A 21363-nucleotide genomic window follows, 5' to 3' on the forward strand; every position below is an offset into this window, starting at 1 on the left:
GACGAACAATGCTTTTGCCAATAGATACAGTACAGACCCGTCGTATCGGTGTATTATTCCAAATCCCTAATATCGTCCAATAGTATCATCATTTGCAAGCACACCCGTCTTTTCATAGAGTTTTATTTTAACACGCGTGAGCAAAAGTTATCATAAATAATTTGAAAAATGAATAACTTCCATTGAAAAACTTTTCAAGACTTGTAGTTTTATAATCCATAAGAAAAGTCAACTCAAGAGATCTGGAGAAAAAGTAATGAATTTTTCAAATCACCTAGAAGCTTCCAGCCAGTCCTTGGTAGAGAACGTTACGCACACATGAAATGTTAATACATTATGGAAAATTGATTAAAGAAGACCAATTTATTCGACCGAATGGCCAAAGGATATTGGAGCTTTTTTAAAACGTCTATTTCTTGGCTTTTCATCCATTCTTGGCTCCCCCTCCCCAAGGAGCATGGGATAACCGAGAAAATGCGTTGAGCACCCTTGGCTCATCTTTTGCTTAATAAATAAATGACTCGAATGAAAATTTTGCCACGTTAGTACTCAAGCTGTATCTCATAAGCTCCCTGTACAAGCTGTAAAAAGAATTTAATATTATTACGAGGCAAAATGCAAAATTACCCTTGCCTTTATTTTATGGTTGCTTTTACGAATATTCAGTCGAGAATTTTTATACCAGAGCGAGCATCAATATCATTTCATTGAATTTTTGTGTCCCAACGAACAAAACTTTATACTTTTGCAACTAATCATCGGTCGGATCTAACATAGTTACGCTATCGTTCAAATCTCTGTCTCGATCAATTCATGAAAAGCTTAAGTTTTACAAAAAATAACTAGCTTTAACTATTAGTTATTCACGAGAGACGACGAGTAGTTAAAGTATCAGATTGAAATTTGATTTCTCTTTGAAAATCTCCTTTTCTTTCTACAACAGTGCTCGTACTTATCTCTTTCTCTCTATTTTAAAAATGAATGTACCGTTAGTCGTGCCGTTAGTCGAATGAAATTTCAATTTTATACTTTATAACAAGTCAGTATGATTATTTAATGAATTAATGGATCTCCTGTTTTAACGATACGCAGTTACATTCGAAGCAGCTCGTTCATTTTCTAACCACGACTCAACATGATATATGATAACGAGATTCGAAGCAAGAAATTGAATGATTTTTTGTCCGCAATGGGACTCTCAAGTGGTCGATGTGTTGGTGGTAGACCGCATCGTACCTTACTCGTACCGTACCGCATTGCATCGCATCGTAACTACAGGGATCCCAGGACGCCTGCTTGTGTGTGATCCTCATTGCCTGTGATACACCTCGACAGCATCGAAGACTTACCCTGGAGACGCATCTCTTCTCCAAATTACTAACAGTTATCTTAATACTAACATTTATCCTTTGTATTTTCCATTCCAACAAAAACATGCTGCTTCCCAAGATTCAACAATAAAGTATCAGTTTGATCCCCATCTCGGAAATTCTACTTTGCTGGTGATTTCTCGTACAGAAGTACTACTCGAAAGGGTTGCAATTACATCGATCGTTACCCTTCCCATTTTCTGCTTTTAATTGTATAAACAATATCTCGAAAAGAGAAACTTTCAAGATTAAGTTATCCGATAAAAGAGCAAGAAAAATACATCCTCAGTTTTCATTTAAAAAACATTTTTAAAGAATAAACGAAAGATATCTAACAACGAGAGAAATTTTACATCTCGAACGCAGGCAAGTGATTCAACAAACTCGCGTAAACTCCTTCCATCGATCCTCTTAACTTTTTCATGAAGATAATTAATGCAAAACTTAAATGAATTATTTTGTTATTTATTTATTTATACATCCAAGTAGTACTTGATAAAAAAATAAGGAATACACGCAAATTTAAGATAGAAACTCGTAAAACATATGCGTGGTATTTGCAAACGATGATAACGCGATCGTAAGGGGTCAGAGTTCGAACGATCTTTGAACGGTTCGTGGAAGTGGTAGAAAATAATATAGAACAACGAGAGAGAGAGAGAAAATTTGTTTGTCCCAAACAACTTGTCGAGAATCGTTCATAATCGTTCGGTCAATGACGATCAAAGATTCTCCCCTCACAATTAAAATCTTGTATCATATTTTGATGATTCTTTCTTTCAACAGATTCGATTGAAAGGTAAAGTCGATTCTCGAAACAAATCAACTTTCTTGTAATCTCTGAAAGAAGCTCGATAACGTCGGGTGTCGTCCTCGTCATCGTTGATTTCTTCGGAAGCTTGCTATCTACAATAGCAAAGCAGTGTGTCGTTGACCATCGTGGCGGCTGCTCTTGCTACCTCCTATCCGTTCACGAGGTTTTCTTCTTTTCCCTCTCTTTCTCTCATACACTCACACACACTCGCTCATTCTTTTTCTCCCTCTCTCTCTCTCTCTCTCTCTCTCTCTCTCTCTCTCTCTCTCCCTCACTCTCTCACACACACACAAACACCCTGACTCATTCTTTTTCTCTCTTGATCTCTCGTTCGTACATTCGTTCATTTAGTCGTCAACATCTTATTCCTTGAATTACCCATTTGTAATCGAAACTCATGACTCTGTAGTACCATTTCGCTTCGAGAATCCTTTGTGATCGATCAAATTGTCAAAAAGAAGTTAAAGAAAACTAAGTCGTCATGTATTTATCCTTGGTGTTGACGAAATTAAACAGACTTGGACCATGCGGAAGGAGATTTGCCTCGTCTTCGACTGGATTGAGATTACCGGAACAAACCGTACGTTTACATATATTCTTTTTATTTATAATTTTCTTATCTTTTTCTCTAGAAAAATTTGTTTATCCGAATAATCAATCCATTAATCTAACAAAACTAACGTTTCCAAAACATATAGATCTAATTTAATCGTTTGATTTTGTAACGTTAAGCTAATAATATTAATGAAAAGTATTCGGATCAAATTTAATAATTGTGTACTGAAAATAAATTCACCGTTTGTATTTAAATTGTACGATAAATCTAACAATAAGTTAAAGATTGAACTTTGTTATATTATTTTTTTCTTTTATTCTATGCATGTACAAATAAAATACATTCTTTGGTTAGTGCGTCAGAGCTTTTGACATTGTACCTTAGATTTGACTAATTATTGAGCGTGATATCTCGTAGAAAAACTCTTCAAGATAAAAGTTAAAGAAACACGTTAGCGAGAATTTTTGTAAACTAATAACAGATAAAATAATAACGCGGAATTAATCTTCTTTCTTTCCGTCTCCTCTTCTTCTTCTTCTTCATAATTGCATGTATTTTCGTAAAAATAAATCTCGCGCGGATCTCGAGCGGATTAAAAGATAAGAACGTTGTGCGAAATCGTTTACCGAGGCACGTTCTTGCAACTAAACGATTACATTGCAATTGCGAAATTATTCGAGATTTATGTCAAAAGAAAATTGATTGACGACTGCAAATGAAAAACGATTGAAATTACAAGGAAATAAAGAAGAGAAATAATATGTAATCCTAGCGAAATTCGAAATGAGATTAAAACTTTAATAAGACGGACGGAAAAAGAAACGAACATATTGAAGACGAAATTGTTATCTAACTTACACGTCCATTGTTCTTCTCGTCAATTTTTATCTTCAATAATCTCGAGAAGATAACGTTGAAGCGTTACAAACATACAAAATTCCTACGCGCATCGTCGCGTGATATCGAACAAGGATAAAGCTACTACGAGATATGTGTATCAAATGTTTTGTAATAGAATGGTTTGTTAATTTAATGAGAAAAGTATATAAAATGTTTTTTCTCGTAGGGCAATCGAGTGGAATTGCGAAGGGAGTTGCAAACCTCGGAGAGACCACGACGAGCAACTACCTTCAACGATCGCAGCCAGCTGAAATATGCTCGTAGGTTAGTCGTTAAACTCGGAAGCGCGGTGATCACGAGAGAGGACGAACACGGACTGGCCCTTGGACGTTTAGCTTCCATCGTCGAGCAAGTGGCCGAGTGCCAGAATGAAGGTCGGGAATGCATCATGGTGACTAGCGGTGCTGTTGCCTTTGGCAAACAGAAACTCACGCAAGAGTTGCTCATGTCTCTGTCCATGCGAGAAACGCTCAGTCCAGCCGACCATACACGGGAACATGCTGGTAAGTACCCGCTCGAGGACACATTCACGGACACGCTCCCGGGCACGCTCTTTCGAGTCCATCTATTCAAATTATACACCCAATTAATCCACGACGGATTTCAAAGGAAGGACAACAGAGCATGCTTCAAGGGGGCTCTTTTCTTTTCAAACCTTCCCTTCGTAATATATCTCGTCACGAGCTAACGAGTATTCCAAAACTTGATGCGTATCTTTGAAAGACAAAGTAAAAATAACCAAAGACCTTTGATAAAACTTTCGATATGATCCCACGAGAAAACAGAAAAATGCAACTAACTTGTAATATTTCCTAGAGCTGAGTCTGTACGTACCAGTTTGCACACGCGTAACAAGTATGCGTATGCAAATATAACAAATCGAATAGAATAACTTTTTCTTTGCTTTTTGAACTACAGAAATTCTTGATAGATGCGGATGTCATTAGTATGCCAAATGAAAGAGAAACGGGAATAATAATATCCTATATTTTTCTTATCCATTTTTCTGGGGAAAAAGAAAAACAAATTGAACGGAACGAATTCGTTCGTTCGAAATTAAAAATGAATTGGAAAGGAACGCAGTTCGCTCGTTTTCGTTGGAAAATAAGCGAGTAAAAGTCCCTATCAAATCATTCAACGTGCCGAGTCTTACAAGGATAAGGATTTCTCTTCCACGCTATACCTAGACGCGTCTTTAAAGTTTTGGTGTTATTCCTTTGCTAGAGATTAAATTAGCTGCCTGGCAAACTCCAAGTCCGCGGAGAGTTATTTCACACCTGGGAACTCCATTAAAAGCGAAGAAATATCTATTATCCGTTTCCAATTACCAATTTCAACTTACGACAACTCCTTCCTCTTCGTAATAAGTTAACCGAGTTAACAGTTAAATAAATAAAATCAAGTATGGGAGAAGTTAGGTTTCTTATATTTCGCGAAATTCAAGGAAGGGAAAGAAAAAGCACGTTTCCTGATCTAATTAGGAGGAGGATAAAATGAATTCGCATGAAAGCTACGAAAAGGAACTTTCGAGTTTGTTTCGTTTGCTCCCTCAACGTAGTTAACGATCCTTGATACTCGATTCTTTCGAAAATGATAATTACTCGGATGCAGGAACTCTTTTGGAGCCTAGAGCGGCGGCAGCCGTGGGTCAATCCGGGCTGATGTCTCTCTACGATGCCATGTTTGCGCAATACGGCGTTAAGCTAGCTCAGGTATTGGTAACGAAACCTGACTTTTACAACGAGGAGACTAGAAAGAATTTGTTCAGCACATTGAGCGAATTGATCAGTCTGAACATCGTACCGATTATCAATACGAACGATGCAGTCTCGCCCCCGCTTCACGTGGACGAGGAAGTCGCTGGTGGAAGTGGGAGAAGAGGAATATCCATCAAAGACAACGACTCTTTGGCGGCGATGTTGGCTGCCGAAGTTCAGGCCGATCTGCTAATTCTGATGAGCGACGTCGATGGTATTTACAATCTTCCTCCATGGCAAGATGGTGCCAAGATGTTGCATACCTTCAGTTCGGACTTGAGGGGTACCATAAAGTTTGGTCAAAAGTCTAAAGTCGGTACAGGCGGTATGGATTCTAAAGTAAACGCTGCTCTTTGGGCTCTGGATCGCGGAGTTTCGGTAGTTATCTGCAACGGCACTCAGGAAAAGGCCATCAAGAGTATCATGTCGGGTAGGAAAATCGGAACGTTCTTCGCAGAGACCACCGGCTCGTCGACACCGGTCGAGGTCGTCGCGGAAAATGGTAAGCTTAAGAGAAATTCTTCTTCCAAACGATGTTTTACACACTCGTATTTATTCTATAGCACGCGTCGCTAGCAGAGTATTGCAAGCTCTTAAAGCGGAGGAACGAGCGAATTGCATCAACGTTTTAGCAGATTTATTGGAAACCCGACAGAAAGAAATCCTCGAGGCAAACGCCAAGGACTTGGAAGTTGCGACCAAGACCGGTCTCGCGAAAGCTCTGCTCTCGAGATTGTCTCTTACGCCTGGTAAATTGAAATCTTTGAGCTCCGGTCTACGACAAATAGCGGAAGACTCTTTGAAAAACGTTGGCCGCGTCGTGAGAAGAACGAAATTGGCGGAAGGACTTGAACTTAAGCAAATAACCGTACCGATTGGCGTACTTCTCGTCATATTCGAGTCGAGACCTGACAGCTTGCCGCAGGTAGCAGCTCTAGCTATGTCCACTGCGAACGGTCTCCTCCTGAAGGGAGGAAAAGAAGCTGCCTACAGTAACAAGTATCTCATCGAATTGGTGAAGGAAGCACTGAGTACAGTGGGTGCCTCTAACGCGATTTCTCTCGTCTCGACCAGAGAAGACGTAGGCGACCTATTGTCGATGGAAAAACACATAGATCTAATCATTCCTCGCGGTAGTTCGGATCTTGTACGTACCATCCAAGAACAGTCGAAGCATATACCGGTACTAGGCCACGCCGAGGGTATCTGTCACGTTTACGTCGATAATCAGGCAAATCTTGGTAAGGCGCTTAAAATCATCAGAGACTCCAAATGCGATTATCCGGCAGCTTGCAACGCCATGGAAACTTTGCTTATTCACGAAACGCATATGAGCGGATCCTTCTTTACGGATGTTTGCAACATGTTACAAAAAGAGGGAGTGAGTAGATATCATTTAATCGATTATGTAAGCCACTTTGATACATCTAAACTTGCAGGTGAAAATCTACTCCGGGCCAAGGTTGAGAGAGTTACTGACGTTTGGACCACCTGCTGCTAAAAGTATGAGAACCGAGTACGGTTCTCTCGAGTGCACCATCGAGGTCGTCTCCGATGTCGAAGATGCTGTAACTCATATCTACAAGTACGGGAGCGCGCATACGGACGTCATCGTTACGGAGGACATAGAAAAAGCGGCTTACTTTCAAAGAGAGGTCGATAGCGCTTGCGTTTTCCATAACGCAAGCACCAGATTTGCCGATGGTTATAGATTTGGTCTTGGTGCTGAGGTAAATTTCATTTACCGAACAAATCAACGGCCAAATCAATTCTTTGTAACGTCGTTACTTCACTTTTTAAGGTCGGCATTTCTACGGCTCGGATTCACGCACGCGGCCCGGTAGGAGTAGATGGTCTTTTAACGACCAAATGGATTTTGCACGGAGACGGACACGCTGCAGCAGACTTCGCTGAAGGCGGTAGCATGAGTTGGTTGCATCAAACTATGCCTTTGAACGACTCCCAATGAATCGAACACGGCAAAACAAGAGATCTTTTCTATTACGATCATATATTTATGATTCATATACAAGCATTTAAACAAAAAGTTTATTTCAAGATTATTCAAGGATCGTTCCTTAACGTATACGCGCGCGCACGCGCGGTAAACAAAAGAAAAACTGAACGAAGGATTTTTATTAAAGGAAGGCAAAATGATAAGGAGTTATTCAAAAGGAAAAGCCAATCAATGCTACAATAAGTGTCCTCTTATATTAAATAATAATCTTTGTCTCTCTCTCTCTCTCTCTCTCTCTCTCTCTCTCTCTTTCTTTCTCTATTTTGTATATAATGTAAATAAAATCATAGCTGATTAAGTTAATTATTATAAATGAAAGGAGATGCGAGCAAAGTGAAAATACCTTGACGCTCGAACTCAGCCTGGTTGTAGCAGTTATTCCTCGTTGAAATGAAAAAGTTCGTAAATAACGGCTAATAATATTCAACGCGAGCTTTAATATAGAGGAAGTAGTTTGCTTTCATTTATTTTCTATTCTTATCCGTTTCACACTTTCTTTAATCAATGTACTCACATTATTAGTATTAAATTGCCATTAACCGGATAATATATATATATATATATATCAATATATATATAATCAATTCTCGACATATCTTTAATGTTAAAAAAAAAACAAAGTCGTTTGTTATTCATTAAAAATATTTACTAATAATGTAAATACAATATTACATCAGTCAACGATTCGCCTTGAATAACTTCCAGAACGCATACGAATACTTGCGGCAATTGCTTTTATCAGAGATAAAGTTAAGTTTGATACGAGGGCCAACCAAAGGTGCACCATAACAATGGTACAGGGTCCAATAGATCAATCTCTTTTTGATTGCATGATATACCAAAAAACCGTTGTGTTTTCATTAAAATCTATTATTTTATCTAAAACGAGAGCATAATCGGAATGTTCTGCCAACCATCGATATAAGATTTTTTCTTTAAATGTGTATGCGAATAACGCAATGCAACGTGATGCAACGCGACGATTTATATATATATAAATACGCGCAAGGAAATATTTTTGTTACTTAAATTTTTATGTCGAAAGTACATATAATTCTATTTCTATTATTTAATGAGTATAATCTCTTAGTCGTAGATGATACGGTTAAGAGATGTTAAATATTTTCAGGTGCCCATAATTTAAATGTTCTATCATAGGAAGTAGTCGCGATAAATTTGTGATCGGGAGAAACATCGACGGACATCACTTTGCTATCGTGCCCTGACAAAGTTTTTAACGGTTGCCAGGTTTTATTCGACCAAATTTTAACCGTATCATCGTACGACGATGTAACCAAATACTGTCCTTCTCCTCTTTGATATTTCACGTCCGATAACATATCAGTATGAGCAGGAATAGTGTATATGCAAGACCTTTTCCGTAGATCCCAGATCTTGCAAGTATTATCTTCACTCGCTGTGGCTATGTGATAACCGTTGGGTGAAAAATCGATACCAAAGATAGGTTTTAAATGCCCTTCCATGAACATAATGCATCTACCCGTTCGTAAATCCCAAACTCTACCAAAAGAATCGTAACTACCGGTAGCATTGACACTACCATCCCACTGAAAGCTGTGTTGGAATAGAAGACGTTATTGCCTGTATTATATATATATATCCTAAATAACTTAGTTAACTTACTAACTGATAAGAGTAATCCAAAATTAAATCGATTAAGAAAAAATAGTTGTTTATAGACCAGTATGCGAATTACCTCATACAGTGTACAGCTCTAGCATGACCTTCTTGATGCAAAACTTCTGCCTGTTGTTCCAAATCCCATAACCGCCAGGAGGCGTCGTAACAACAAGTTCCAAGAAACCTTCCCGATGGATGAAAGACAATCCGTGAAACTCTGTGCGGTTCATGTCCTTCAACTTCTGCTAAAGGTTCTTTACCTTTACCGCCAGCCCATAATTTGATAGTGCCTAAAATGGGACAATTGTATAAAGCAATTTAAGACAAAAATTCAAGAAATACCTTAAATATGAATTGTTGAAAATGCAAGCGTACCATCTGAAGCGCAAGATGCCAATACACACGTTTGCCCTGCTTCATCTCCTAGAATCTCTTCGGAAAGGGTGACATTAGGATGGAAAACGATGCAACTGACGTTACAGTCGTGTCCCTGAAGAGTTCGTAAGAGAGTACAGTCTGGTACGGACCATAATTTGCATAAGCTAGACCACGAGGCTGTAGCAAGAATTTTTGAATTAGGACTAAACTGACAATACGATATTGGTCTTGTATCACCGATTTGAGAACAATATATGGATAATGCTTGTAGCTTTTTCAAAAGTTCTTGTCTACGAGCTGTACGGGTAGCACCTGGCAATTCGAAATCCTGTCTTGCTTTTTCTAACCTAATTTTTGCCCTGGCTAAAGAAAAAGCTGCAAGAGAAGAAGAAGAAGAAGAAGAAGAATCAATGAGCTTGTAAATAAATGAATTAATAGAGTGAAGAGGAAGAAGAAGCATTGGAACGTAGAAATTACTTGCTATCCAATTACGAGCTATTTGAAGCGATTCCGGTCCTTCGTGATACCACGTAGATTCCGTGTCCCTCTCAACCGCGTGAGAAGGTTTTTCCTCTTCTTCGTGTTTCTTCTTTATCGCATCCTCTCCGAGGCTCGCCAGCAACTCTCTCAATCTGGTCCGTCTATCTGCAGGACCTTCGCCGAACAAACATATTGGCTCACCCAACTGTCTTAAATTTTTTTTTACTTCTGAATCATCCGTGGATACGTTGATCTGTCTGGCCTTCTTCCTGCGTTCAAATTCCTCCAACAAGGCTTGTCTATCTTTCGACATTTCATCTTCCAATTCCATATATTCGTTGGAAATGTGTATGTTACCAGCCAAGGATACGTTAATCGCATCGTTAGAATTATTGGCTTCTTTTTCTTCTTCCGAACCCTCTGCTGCTGCGGCAAGACGAGCACGTTCTGCTTCTTCGAGTGATCCATAATGTACAATTTGTTGTTTCTTTACGTATACCAAATCTTCGTCGTCTGACATATTTTCTGAAATTATTGTAAATCAAATAAATGAATTAATATATTAATTTAACAAACATTTCGCTTTTTACTATTTAATATATAATAAATATATTTTAAACTATTTAATACGAAAAAATATAGTTAGCCCAGTCAATAAGAGGTGAAGGAAAAACTTTCAGGTAGAAGTTCTCGACAGTTTGATACAAAGGTAATTCGACGTCGCTGAATCGAATGGTGCTCATTTTTTTGCAATACGATGTGGCCTTAACGAGAAAAAGGGTAAAAATGGTCGTATCTTAGAATCTAGGCATTTAATCGAAAAAAGTTTCAAACAAAAGTTGTAGATAATTAAAAAATATATAAAAAATGTTCTAAGGTGTATCTTCGTACATAATAAATAATAACAGCAATAGACGATTAAGACAAAAATCAAGGAATTTCAAGCAACACGAACCTAACCTTCGAATGAAGTAACATTAATAAATATCATACCTTATTAATGGTTAATATGGAAACTAACGTTTTTTCAACTTAAAAAATATTCCTTTAATACAGAAAATACTTGTACACTTGTAATTAATATTTAAAACGTTTATAGCAAGAATAAGTAATACATAAAAACTTCGCGCACAGCTGCAGGACAGCCAACTGCATACAAATAATATAATGACCAGCTAATATCGATAATCGAATGATAATCGCTTGGCTTCAAATTCGATTAATTGAAAGATTTGATTTTGAATGTTCTTAAAAGTGGAAATAAAATATTTCATCATTAAAATATGTTTTGATAACATTATATAATTATGGAATAAAAAGGAAAGTACGTGGATAAATAAACAGAGCATAAGGATTACTTTCACTGTAATTTTAACCTATAAAAGTATATGCAATATTAGCGCCTTATGCATTTGACATAAGGTTCATGAGTCTATCGAGAAAACTATCGATGTGGCTATCGATGTGGCTATCGATGTGGCTATCGACGTGATTATCGATTAGTGCATCGAAAAGAAAATTAGTCAGAAAATCAGGAAGAGAATCAGCAAGAGAACAGCTGAAGGCTTCGCTACTCGTATAATCCTTGTCATTTAGTAGTAAAGAGACGATGATTTCGAAAGCAACGGAGAAAAAACATGCGAAAGAGAAAGTTTCGAGTGGGATTTAAAGAGGAAGAAAATAAAAGTATACGTGCAATCCTGAATAAAGCCTACCTTGTTGCCTTGTTGCCTCTAAAAGAATAGTCAAGGTTTAGTTGCTACGTGATATCGTTGTATATTCGTATACGTTGCCTTTTCGAGCGGGAAGAATCGAATTTGTTAATTGTTGCTATGGCGGACTTTGATGCCATTTACGAGGAAGAAGAGGAAAATGAACAAAATTTGGAGGAGCATTACGTGACGATGGTGCCTGATCCTATAATTATTCGTGGGGCTGGAAATATGACTGTGTAAGTAGTATATAGGTGTTTTTATCCTACGTGCCTCTCTATGCGTATACTCGATACGCACTTTGTTCTCAATTCTAACGCACGTGCATGCATATCTATTTCTTAATTAAATACTATACTTTGATATGCAGTTTTGGACTTAGCAATCGTTTCGAATCCGAGTTTCCCAGCGGCCTGGTATCCAGAGTAGCTCCGGAAGAATTCAAGGCAACCGTTATGAGAATAAATAGCGTCTTGAAAAAAACTTTACCAGTTAACGTTAAATGGTTATTCTGTGGTTGCGTTTGTTGCTGCTGTACATTGGGATGCTCTTTGTGGCCAGTTATTTGCCTAAGTAAAAGGGTAAGTCTTCGTTTCATTTGGACATTAATTAACTATTCTATTATCTAATTTTCTTCTTATTTTAAATAGACACAGCATTTGCTTAATAAATTGTTAGAATGGGAGAATGGTAGACTGTATCATAAACTCGGGTTACATTGGCGACTAACTAAACAAAGATGTGATAGCTCCTCTATGATGGAATACGTATGTTAAAAGTTACAGTACAATTGCACTCTCATCGCTTGTAGATGTAACTAAGCAATTAAAATAATATTATTGATTTGCAGGTACTTTTAATCGAATTTATTCCAAAAATACCGATATATAGACCAGATTAAAATAATGTCTTGTACAATCGACGAAATAGGAAATATAACAGGCACTTGATTAGCCAGATCGTTAATTTCCAATTATATCGAATGGATAAAAGGCACTAGGTATTGCCGCAATGCCATAGATATTTGGTGGAACGCATATTTTTGTAAATATTATGCGTAGGAATACACAGTACAATAATAAGATAGGTATATGGGCAATAGCAGTTAGTTCTCAATTCACGCCAATGTTGCATTATATGATAATGCAATCTACACAAGTTACATTTTGATTGTATAAACTCGATTCCTCCTTTTCGAGTTATTGTCGAAAAATATCGCGAGGAAGAATGGCGTAAATTCGAGGTCCATCTGCGTATGTTATATTACCCCATTGATTTAAGATACCTTAGAACGATTGAAATACGAGCCATTTACACTCTCATCTTTCATAATAAAATGAAAGAATCTTGTTGTTGATATGTATTATTGACGAATCGAGAAGGGATAAGAAGGTATTTTATCGTTTACGGAGAAAAATGTTAACGGATACTCTTCTGAAAAAAAAACACTATCCGCAGCGCTTAGCGCATAGAAGCACTATTATTTCTTATTTTTCGTTTACTTTTATCTATGTAACTAATATTTAATAATACAATCTATTGGCTAATTAGTATTTCAATTCTCAGGTAAGAAATTAATCTCGATCAGTACAACGAACATATTCAATTGTAGAAAGTAATGTAAAAAGTGAAAATGACTCTAGGACAATTTTGTATAGTTCGCAAAATATATCGGATATACGTCATGTGTTGTTTTGTATATATTTGTTTATACGTATAGATTTATTTTATGTATAAGTTGATTTCTTACCACAGTGATATTAGAAATAACGCTATGTATGTACAGCTCGTGTACAGCTCGTGTACAGCTTACGAATTCATTTTAAATACAATTTTAACCAAATATTACAAGCAGAATTCTTTTATTGTGAAGAAAATCAATATGCTTTTGCACTTAACTTACTATTCTTTACGATCGGTACATATTGTTGATTAATTGTATAATCATGCACGAGATAGTTACAGCCATTTATAATTGGCACGTCGGTACAAGGAAAAATAAATATTAATTGTCTCTTCTTCGTATTACTGTCATAATCATGTTTTGCGTGCAACTTGTCATCCTAAACAATATCAATTGTCTGGATAGTGGTGTACCCCCCTGCTGCATGTTATGTATTATGTATACACAATATATATGTATATATATATATATATATATATATATATCTCAGGATAATCTTTTTTTTTATTTCACACGCGTTATTATCATTAGATAATTAAAAGACAATTTATTTCTCATTTATTTAACGACTATACGATTCGTTTTGATTTGTTAGAAATGATGCGATAAAAATAATGATAGAATACAAAGTGAAATTTGTAATCGATACACATCGTAATAGATACCTTTGTTGCTATTCAGTGGCTGTGAACCAACAAAAAGAAAAAAAGAAAGAAAAAAAAAGAATATTTTTCCAATTGTATGTAAATTTTAAATATATACGACGGATTTACCAATAATTTCATCAAACTTGTATGAAGCGAACAAACATATTTATCAAATGCTCTAGTCACAATTTTCTGCATTGGATTTAACTTTTTGAAATTTGTATTTATTATCACGAAACAATAAAGGTTCAATAAAAGTTCGATAGTGAGTTTTATGTGGATCGTCGTATTTGTTGGTGGATACGCGAGTTGATTGGAAATAATGTACTTAATCTTATCCTCCCTCGTCCATCCACCCGAAGGAACTTTGAAACATCGTCATGTATCTATAGACGCGTGTAATACACTCGTCTCTGTTCGCAACCATATATGACATACATGCTGCTGGTATCTGCATTGGAATGATATTTACAAAGAATAATTCGATGTTATGATAATTGACGACAGGTGCCTTAGCAGCTTCTAATAACAGGAGATCATCACTGTTCACGATAGTGACAAAGTGTCCGATAGAAGATGTGTGATCGATCGTGCACAGACGAAACTTAATATTTTATTTATTTATTTGATATTATAAGAATTTGAACAAAATGCTTAATTGTTTCTTTTTTTTCACCTGATCAAAAGTGTGAATTAGTTGTTCGTATAATAAAAGATCACTGTAAATACGTTTACCTTAATTCTAAATAATAATTTACCTCAATTTTTTAATCATAAATGTTCGTTATCAATTTAAAAGGCATTAAAATATTGCTAATTATGATGCTAGCGTCGTTGCAATCGACGCAATCTTATGACTCTTCCAATACATATTCTTTCAGGTAAGAATTAATAGCATTTCCATTAAACTATTTCGATTAATTTGAAAGAAAAAGAAAGTAAAGACAGATCAAATATTCGTGTGTAGAAAAAACGATATTTTTTTTTTAAGAACCGACGATGAATGTCCCTTGCACCTAACTGTTTTGGATTTTCTATATAATTTCACGGAACCTGATTTAGAAATAACGTGGCCATGCGAAGCACGTTTTTATTGGTTGTCGTTGCAACCATTCGTTAAATTTGTACGATTTTTACTCAGCTATGTGACTCCATTTATTATAATTGTTGGTAAGAATTGTTTGCTACTACTATTATATCATACAATAGACTAAATTATAAAAAATGAATTATATCTTTTTATTCTACGTAACGTCGTATACGTGTACGTACATACAGGCGTGATATTAAATACCGTATCCTTTGCAATATTGAATGCACCCGTGTCGGGTGACTCGAGCTTATCCTTATATTTAAAGGCCCTTGCTATATCTGACAATGGAGCATTAATATTTAATTATGCAGTAGGTATAGCAAAATCACAATTTACATTTGTCAATGATCTTTTTATGGTAAGTCGTTGCAATGCATACGTATAAAAAAAATCTCAATATTATTTTCTATATGCACGTTTAATATCCGCAGAACAGTAAATTTCTATGCGATACCAATTCTGTGATAATGGAACTTTTTCAATTTACATCTACTTGGTTGGTCGTATCTCTAACATGGGCTCGGGTTTTTGCTATTATTTTTCCATTCGGAGCTCATAGTAGTAATCCTGATCGTTCTGCAATCATAAGCGTAACTACTCTGACATGCGTCAGCTTCATAATATCATTAACGAAATTATACTCTGGAGGTAATCAAATGAACAAAGTATTTGATATATAATATAATGTATCTAAACCTCAGTTCGAAGAGTAAAGTATTTCAAGTCTGAATAATTGTAGGATACGAAACTGATAGTGTTTTTGAATTTATACCGTGTCAAAAGAAAATCAAACCTTGGGGTAGTACTATGTATGTATATATTGCACTCTCGACGTGGCTACCGCTTACTTTTATATTTGTTGGTAATGTTTTACTAGTTATACATATGAAAAAATTGGATACGCTTCGCAGACAATTAACTCGTAAGTAGAACACTTTTTCATAGTCAAAATTTTCCTCCAGATATTATTTTTAACAGTATATGTATACCTATGTTTTTCCTTAGGCAGTTTCTGCCAAAAGATTAATAAAACAAATAAAAGGAGTAGGACTTTATTAGCGGTATCAATGGTATACTTAATTTTACTATTACCACTTGGAATAGTTGAAACTTTAGAACTCTACTGGGATGTGATATTAATTAAATATCCAGAAAAGAATATAAAAGAAAATAAACAATACATAAATTGGTAAGAATGCTGTACATTAGCATATACTTGACAATTCTTATTTACATACGAAAATATACTAAAAGTATAACTATAGTATGATCAATTTTTCTAATGTTTTAGGCTAGAAGAGAAAATGTTGTTGAAGTGGTGTCGTGGACTATTCTTTCACCTATATCATTGGAATTTTGCATGCAATTTTTTTTTATATTATCTTACGGGAGAAAAATTTCGAAGCGTTGTGATACAAAAATTGATCGATTGCAAAATCATATTAACTTCGACAAAATTAACAAAGTGTCTTCCGTGGTGTAAGTGCGAAGACCGATTCAAATCTATACGAACTCCGAGCATATTACTTATCAAAGTTGTCACGTTCGACGAGTCTTTCGTTAACAATAATATTACTACAGAAAATAATAGCAACGTTGCATCGATCATTTGATCAATCTCATTTTGGATAAACTAAGTTGAAATAAAACTTAAAGATTCTAAAAACTGCCATAAATGAAAAAGAATGATTTAACAATTAGTTACAATGCAATGTGTTCTCTTCGGATAATAGTTGAATACGATATTTTACGATATGAATCATTTATTGCGTTTTACATGAGAAATTCCTATACGAATGTAGTAAAATATCACAATATATATATATATATATATAATTATATAATTTTTCATTTGTAACATTGGATTAATAATGATGCTAAGGGATATGTTATTTGAACGTTACACATTACGACTGCATAAAAAAAATGTCTGGTCCCAATATAGATTTCTAAAGTGGATACGACTATTTCGTATCTGTTATATTTAATATAACTTCATGAATATTTTCATATTGTTTCATTATAGAGGCAAATTATGAACATTATACAGTTAATTACAATTAATTATTTGCGGAATATTATGATTCCTGTTTTATATACTGAAATAAATAAAAGATAAAATGTATAAAGATTATGCTCTTATTCTATTCGTATATTATGCTTATACTAACTGTATCACTCTTTGTCTGGTAACTGGAGTAAAACAAACACTTCATCGATTGAATTATTTCATACAATACACGAAAAAACATAATCAGTGTACTTTTCATTACTAACAAAATATATATATACGTAATATTCCATTTGCTTTTACAAAAAATACTCAAAACTTGTGGAAAGCACATAACAAAACTCGTAAAGCTATGAAGCTTTTTAATTACACATATATATAAATAATAACAAATTTAACATTCTACATACGAAAAAATACATCTTTTAAAACTACACTAATTTCTATATTACTAAATGTTTCGTACAAGAGATATATATATTTTACACATGATTCAATTAATTACTAATAATTTGATTGATCAAATAAAAATTAATTATTTAAATATTATTTCATATATAATATTTGTACACAAGAGGTGTACAATATTAATATTAAAGATTTACTTATGATAATTTATGGTACTGATAAAAATACTTGAAAAACAAAATTTGAACTAAAATTGTTAAATATTTTAACAATATTCGCGAACGAATCGAATTTACATTAAGTTACCTTAAGACTATAATGAATTCTGTTAAATATAAGAAATAATACATTATGCTTTTCTATATTTAATGAAAAATAATTTATAACAAGATATGCTACAACACTGTGCAGTTAATAGTATGTAACTTTTAACTACAAAGTATATAAATAATACAACACATGTTTTCATTCAATTGTATAAATACGAATTGCTATTAAAACGAGATAAAAATTGTAATTCAATATATATTGCAAACATTTGCGCAAATATAAAGATGTTATTAAAAATATTCTGCAGTACTCTCTAATACAATCAATATGCTACAAAATAGAAAGATATTTTTTATTGTAATACTAAACAATGTCCTTCCTAAGAAATAAATGTACTTAGAATATGATCTTGATTTCAAAGGCAACAATTATTTGAAATAGTTTCTTATTGTTTTTTTCTTTCTATATGCGTGTATAATTCAGTCTTCTCTTATACGAGTAAAATTTTATAAAAACTTATACTTTTTTGCCGTAGAAATTTTTTCGAAATTTTGTATTAAAATAATGGATGTATTTATTCCATTGAAAATATCAAACGAATAATAGAAAATGTTTGCAATATCAAAGCAATTATTACATTCTAAGGCCCAAAATTGTAAAACGATGATTATGTTGAATGCGAAATACTGTATGGAATTCTGTTAACATAATTAGTTGGAAATTGACCCTTTTTACCTTTGCATTCGCCGTATAACCAGTCGTCCGATAGTCTTGATAAAACTTTAATTTTGGCTCCTTCCTTAGAGTACGATTATAATCAATATTTATATATTGCATTATACACAGCAAAGTTTCAGTATATACGGACTGTAAAAAAAAAATTAATGATGTTATTTTTGCTAACTCACCTCAAACAGCAAATCTTCTGAGGTCTCTCCCTTAAAAGAATACAGGGCAACAACAATGTCGTCTTGTAATCCAGGTAACGGAACTTTTATATCGAGAAAGTTGATTGGAAATATTCCTTGTCGATTTCCCACCCTTCCTTCCATCCAATCGTCGTTGACAACTCTTATCAAGGTAACAATGTCCCCTTCCTTTAAAGGTAAATCATCCGAATGTGTGACAGGAAAGTCGTAAAGTGCGATACCATAGGGTGTTTTACAGTTTTCCTAAAAATACATCATTTATCTTGGAACAGTGTAAAACGGAAACAAAGATAATACGAATTTAACCAATTTCGTCATATACCTGAAATTCGTTTTCAGATTGAGTTAAGTATTCCAAAGGTGGTGCTGGTGGCGGTATTGTTGGCATCGGGGGAGAAGGCTCCTCTTTAAGATCATCGCCCCACGCGTCATTCACCGAATACGACAAGTCCAGGGATATTGGTTCGCTAAGAGGTCTCATCGTTCTTTGTAAGTTATTAGATGAGCTTTGAATTTGATTGATTTTTTGTTCCAACTGTTTTTTTAATATCTTTGGTGCTGGCGGTTTAGGTGGCTTTGGACGTATTATCGTTGGCACGGAGTGAATCACTTTAGAATTAGTTTGTCCAAAAGGCACTTGCTTATCCGTATAATTATCATTGAAAGCAAAAAAGGAGGTATCTCCAATTTGCCTGACATCTTCAAACCTTCCAGCATTTCTTTCCTCTATCGGTCCAAATGGATCCGACACTGGCTTCATTTGCCATGGATCGTTGCTCGGAAACTTTTTATTAGACATGCCAAAAAAGTCAAAATCATCTTCGAAGGCACTTTCTGTTTGAGAGGTATTTCCACTGCTGGTAAACGCAGAAGGATTGGAATTACCATCGCTACCAAAACTATCTATACTAACACCATCGCTGCTAGAACGCGTAGTGAATGTAGGAGAGCCAGGCGGACTAAGATCTATCAAAGATAGTGCTCCATTGGTATTAGAAGACTGGCACGAGACCTGGGACAAATTCAAAGTAGAACGAGACGTATTGGAGTATTCTTGCTTGGCTGCTTTCCACGCAAAGAAATTAGATAAAAGTTCTGTAGGTCGAGTCTGGGAAAATAAGATATGATGATGAAATGAATAACTTATAACCATACAGATGTGAAAGAAAATTGGTCTTATCATTCTTACCGGTTTTTTTAATTTCTGATCCCTCTGAGTTTGCATATGGCACTGATTGAACTTAGGCGGAGGTGGACGCGGTGGTGGCTTCTTCTTCTGAATCGGTTGGCTTATCAAATTGGTAGCAAAAATATCATTCCTAATAAAAATATAAAAGTTTACATTGTCTAACGATCAGTATAACAATGATTCTGTAGAAGATAGGAAGTTATAAAATGACATAACAGTGAGAGCAGCTCGTAATTGATACCAATTTTAATTTGGCAATGTATTTGCAACACAGTAACAGACATTCTTTGATGGAATGCGATTGCAACATGTTTATTGCACGCTCGACCGAGAATGACTTTACGTAAACATAGTTTCTACCTTGGGTAGATGTCTTTAAAAAGATCTAGTGTAAAAGGAGAAGAAAGAAAATAGTAATACGTCTAACTTACGTGCTACCCCAGACATTGCTTCTTTGTGGAAGAGAATTGACAGGTGGACGAGGGGCGGTACGCGTAGGAATCCGCATCTCTGTAAATAAATACAGAAGGAAGTGGCAGCAATCGAATGAAGCAATAAAGAGATAAAAGCTGGCGATGTCACGGTCTTGTTACGGTCTTGTTACGGTCTTGTCACGACGCTGTCACGGCGCGATGTATGTGCCGCCTGACACCGATTTCACACGTACAGAAGAAAAATTCTCTTGTCAAATGTGTGTGTATGCGTAAGTGCGTGCAAGCGCGCGTTCGCCCGACGCGGATGCAATGCCGACTAGAAAAAAACTATGCAATGTGTGCATCTAATTTGTTCGAACTTGTAGGAAATTTGAAGCACGGTCCTCTCGAAAATACGCCCACTCGATTCGCGTTAAACTCGATTAACAAAATGATAATACATTTGAAAAGCGACACATTCGTTATCGATGACTAAACGGCTCGATTGAAGGCTCCACTCGTAATGATAACTTTGACGTATGCTACGATATGTGTGTGTGTGTGTGTGTGTATGCATGACGCGAAGAGATTGCAACTGAAAGACAGATAAGATAGATCGACGTCTTTACCAAACTTCATTCCGAACAAGTCCTTATCGCTCGAGCATTCGGTTTACGCCTCTTTCAACAGAACTTTTATCGAATAATTGAAAAAATTACGGAGAGGTGTAAGAAAAGCCATGACGAGGACGGTATCACGACTCACCTGTTCTCACGTTCGCGGCCATTTTTCGCTTGACGCGCTGACGACGCGATTTATCGAGCTCGTGGCGGGATCGGATAATTGATTTCAACTTCAACTTTGACTCTTCCTCTAGGATTACTTTCTCTCTCCGTTTCCTTTTTTCTTATAATATTTCCTCGATTTATTAATTAATCCTTCACTTTCTGAATGATTATTTATAACGTGGTTACGGAAGCAATCGTAAAAAAGATTACGAAAAATATCGTGCCTCGAGAGGGTCGAATACAAAACTTTTATATTTATTATTATTTGCAATTTCTATTAATTATTTGCACTAATTACTTATTTTT

The 21363-nt window shown here is 35.4% G+C and overlaps 5 protein-coding genes across 8 annotated transcripts; 3 read left to right on the forward strand and 2 right to left on the reverse strand.

Annotated features, from left to right (window-relative positions):
- The first annotated feature begins 2446 nt into the window (after positions 1 to 2446).
- On the forward strand, positions 2447 to 7635 carry LOC106792369 (delta-1-pyrroline-5-carboxylate synthase). Its single transcript, XM_014758766.1, has 6 exons — positions 2447 to 2764; positions 3807 to 4143; positions 5252 to 5899; positions 5961 to 6778; positions 6837 to 7127; positions 7199 to 7635. Exons 1-6 carry the CDS (start codon positions 2666 to 2668, stop codon positions 7364 to 7366), a joined length of 2361 nt encoding a protein of 786 aa, XP_014614252.1. The 5' UTR covers positions 2447 to 2665; the 3' UTR covers positions 7367 to 7635.
- Positions 7636 to 8008: 373 nt separating this feature from the next.
- On the reverse strand, positions 8009 to 11079 carry LOC106792370 (U4/U6 small nuclear ribonucleoprotein Prp4). The gene is made up of 5 exons (XM_014758767.1): positions 10907 to 11079; positions 9911 to 10438; positions 9431 to 9808; positions 9132 to 9345; positions 8009 to 8989 (listed from the first exon to the last, which is right to left on the reverse strand). The coding sequence occupies exons 2-5, from the start codon at positions 10431 to 10433 to the stop codon at positions 8530 to 8532; spliced, it is 1575 nt and encodes a 524-aa protein (XP_014614253.1). The 5' UTR covers positions 10434 to 10438; positions 10907 to 11079; the 3' UTR covers positions 8009 to 8529.
- Positions 11080 to 11432: 353 nt separating this feature from the next.
- LOC106792367 (cysteine-rich hydrophobic domain-containing protein 2) lies at positions 11433 to 13468 on the forward strand. Its single transcript, XM_014758764.1, has 4 exons — positions 11433 to 11864; positions 11996 to 12206; positions 12276 to 12392; positions 12476 to 13468. The coding sequence occupies exons 1-4, from the start codon at positions 11746 to 11748 to the stop codon at positions 12524 to 12526; spliced, it is 498 nt and encodes a 165-aa protein (XP_014614250.1). The 5' UTR covers positions 11433 to 11745; the 3' UTR covers positions 12527 to 13468.
- A 518-nt stretch (positions 13469 to 13986) lies between these two features.
- On the forward strand, positions 13987 to 17556 carry LOC106792368. Its single transcript, XM_014758765.1, has 7 exons — positions 13987 to 14837; positions 14948 to 15126; positions 15235 to 15407; positions 15481 to 15697; positions 15789 to 15971; positions 16055 to 16238; positions 16341 to 17556. The coding sequence occupies exons 1-7, from the start codon at positions 14734 to 14736 to the stop codon at positions 16660 to 16662; spliced, it is 1362 nt and encodes a 453-aa protein (XP_014614251.1). The 5' UTR covers positions 13987 to 14733; the 3' UTR covers positions 16663 to 17556.
- Positions 17557 to 17822: 266 nt separating this feature from the next.
- LOC106792366 (uncharacterized protein B0303.7) lies at positions 17823 to 21271 on the reverse strand. 4 transcript variants are annotated; one of them, XM_014758759.1, is made up of 6 exons: positions 21035 to 21271; positions 20288 to 20366; positions 19857 to 19986; positions 18990 to 19775; positions 18647 to 18910; positions 17823 to 18533 (listed from the first exon to the last, which is right to left on the reverse strand). In XM_014758759.1, exons 1-6 carry the CDS (start codon positions 21054 to 21056, stop codon positions 18372 to 18374), a joined length of 1443 nt encoding a protein of 480 aa, XP_014614245.1. In that variant the 5' UTR covers positions 21057 to 21271; the 3' UTR covers positions 17823 to 18371. The 4 variants fall into 4 exon arrangements, with proteins under 4 accessions (XP_014614245.1, XP_014614249.1, XP_014614246.1 ...); XM_014758763.1 differs by having other exon boundaries at positions 17823 to 18537; positions 21035 to 21264; XM_014758760.1 differs by lacking the exon at positions 21035 to 21271 and adding an exon at positions 20899 to 21027.
- Positions 21272 to 21363: the final 92 nt, after the last annotated feature.

The sequence above is a fragment of the Polistes canadensis genome, unplaced genomic scaffold (genome assembly GCF_001313835.1).
Source record: "Polistes canadensis isolate GaletaPanama2010 unplaced genomic scaffold, ASM131383v1 scaffold_412, whole genome shotgun sequence".
Lineage (NCBI taxonomy): Eukaryota > Metazoa > Arthropoda > Insecta > Hymenoptera > Vespidae > Polistes > Polistes canadensis.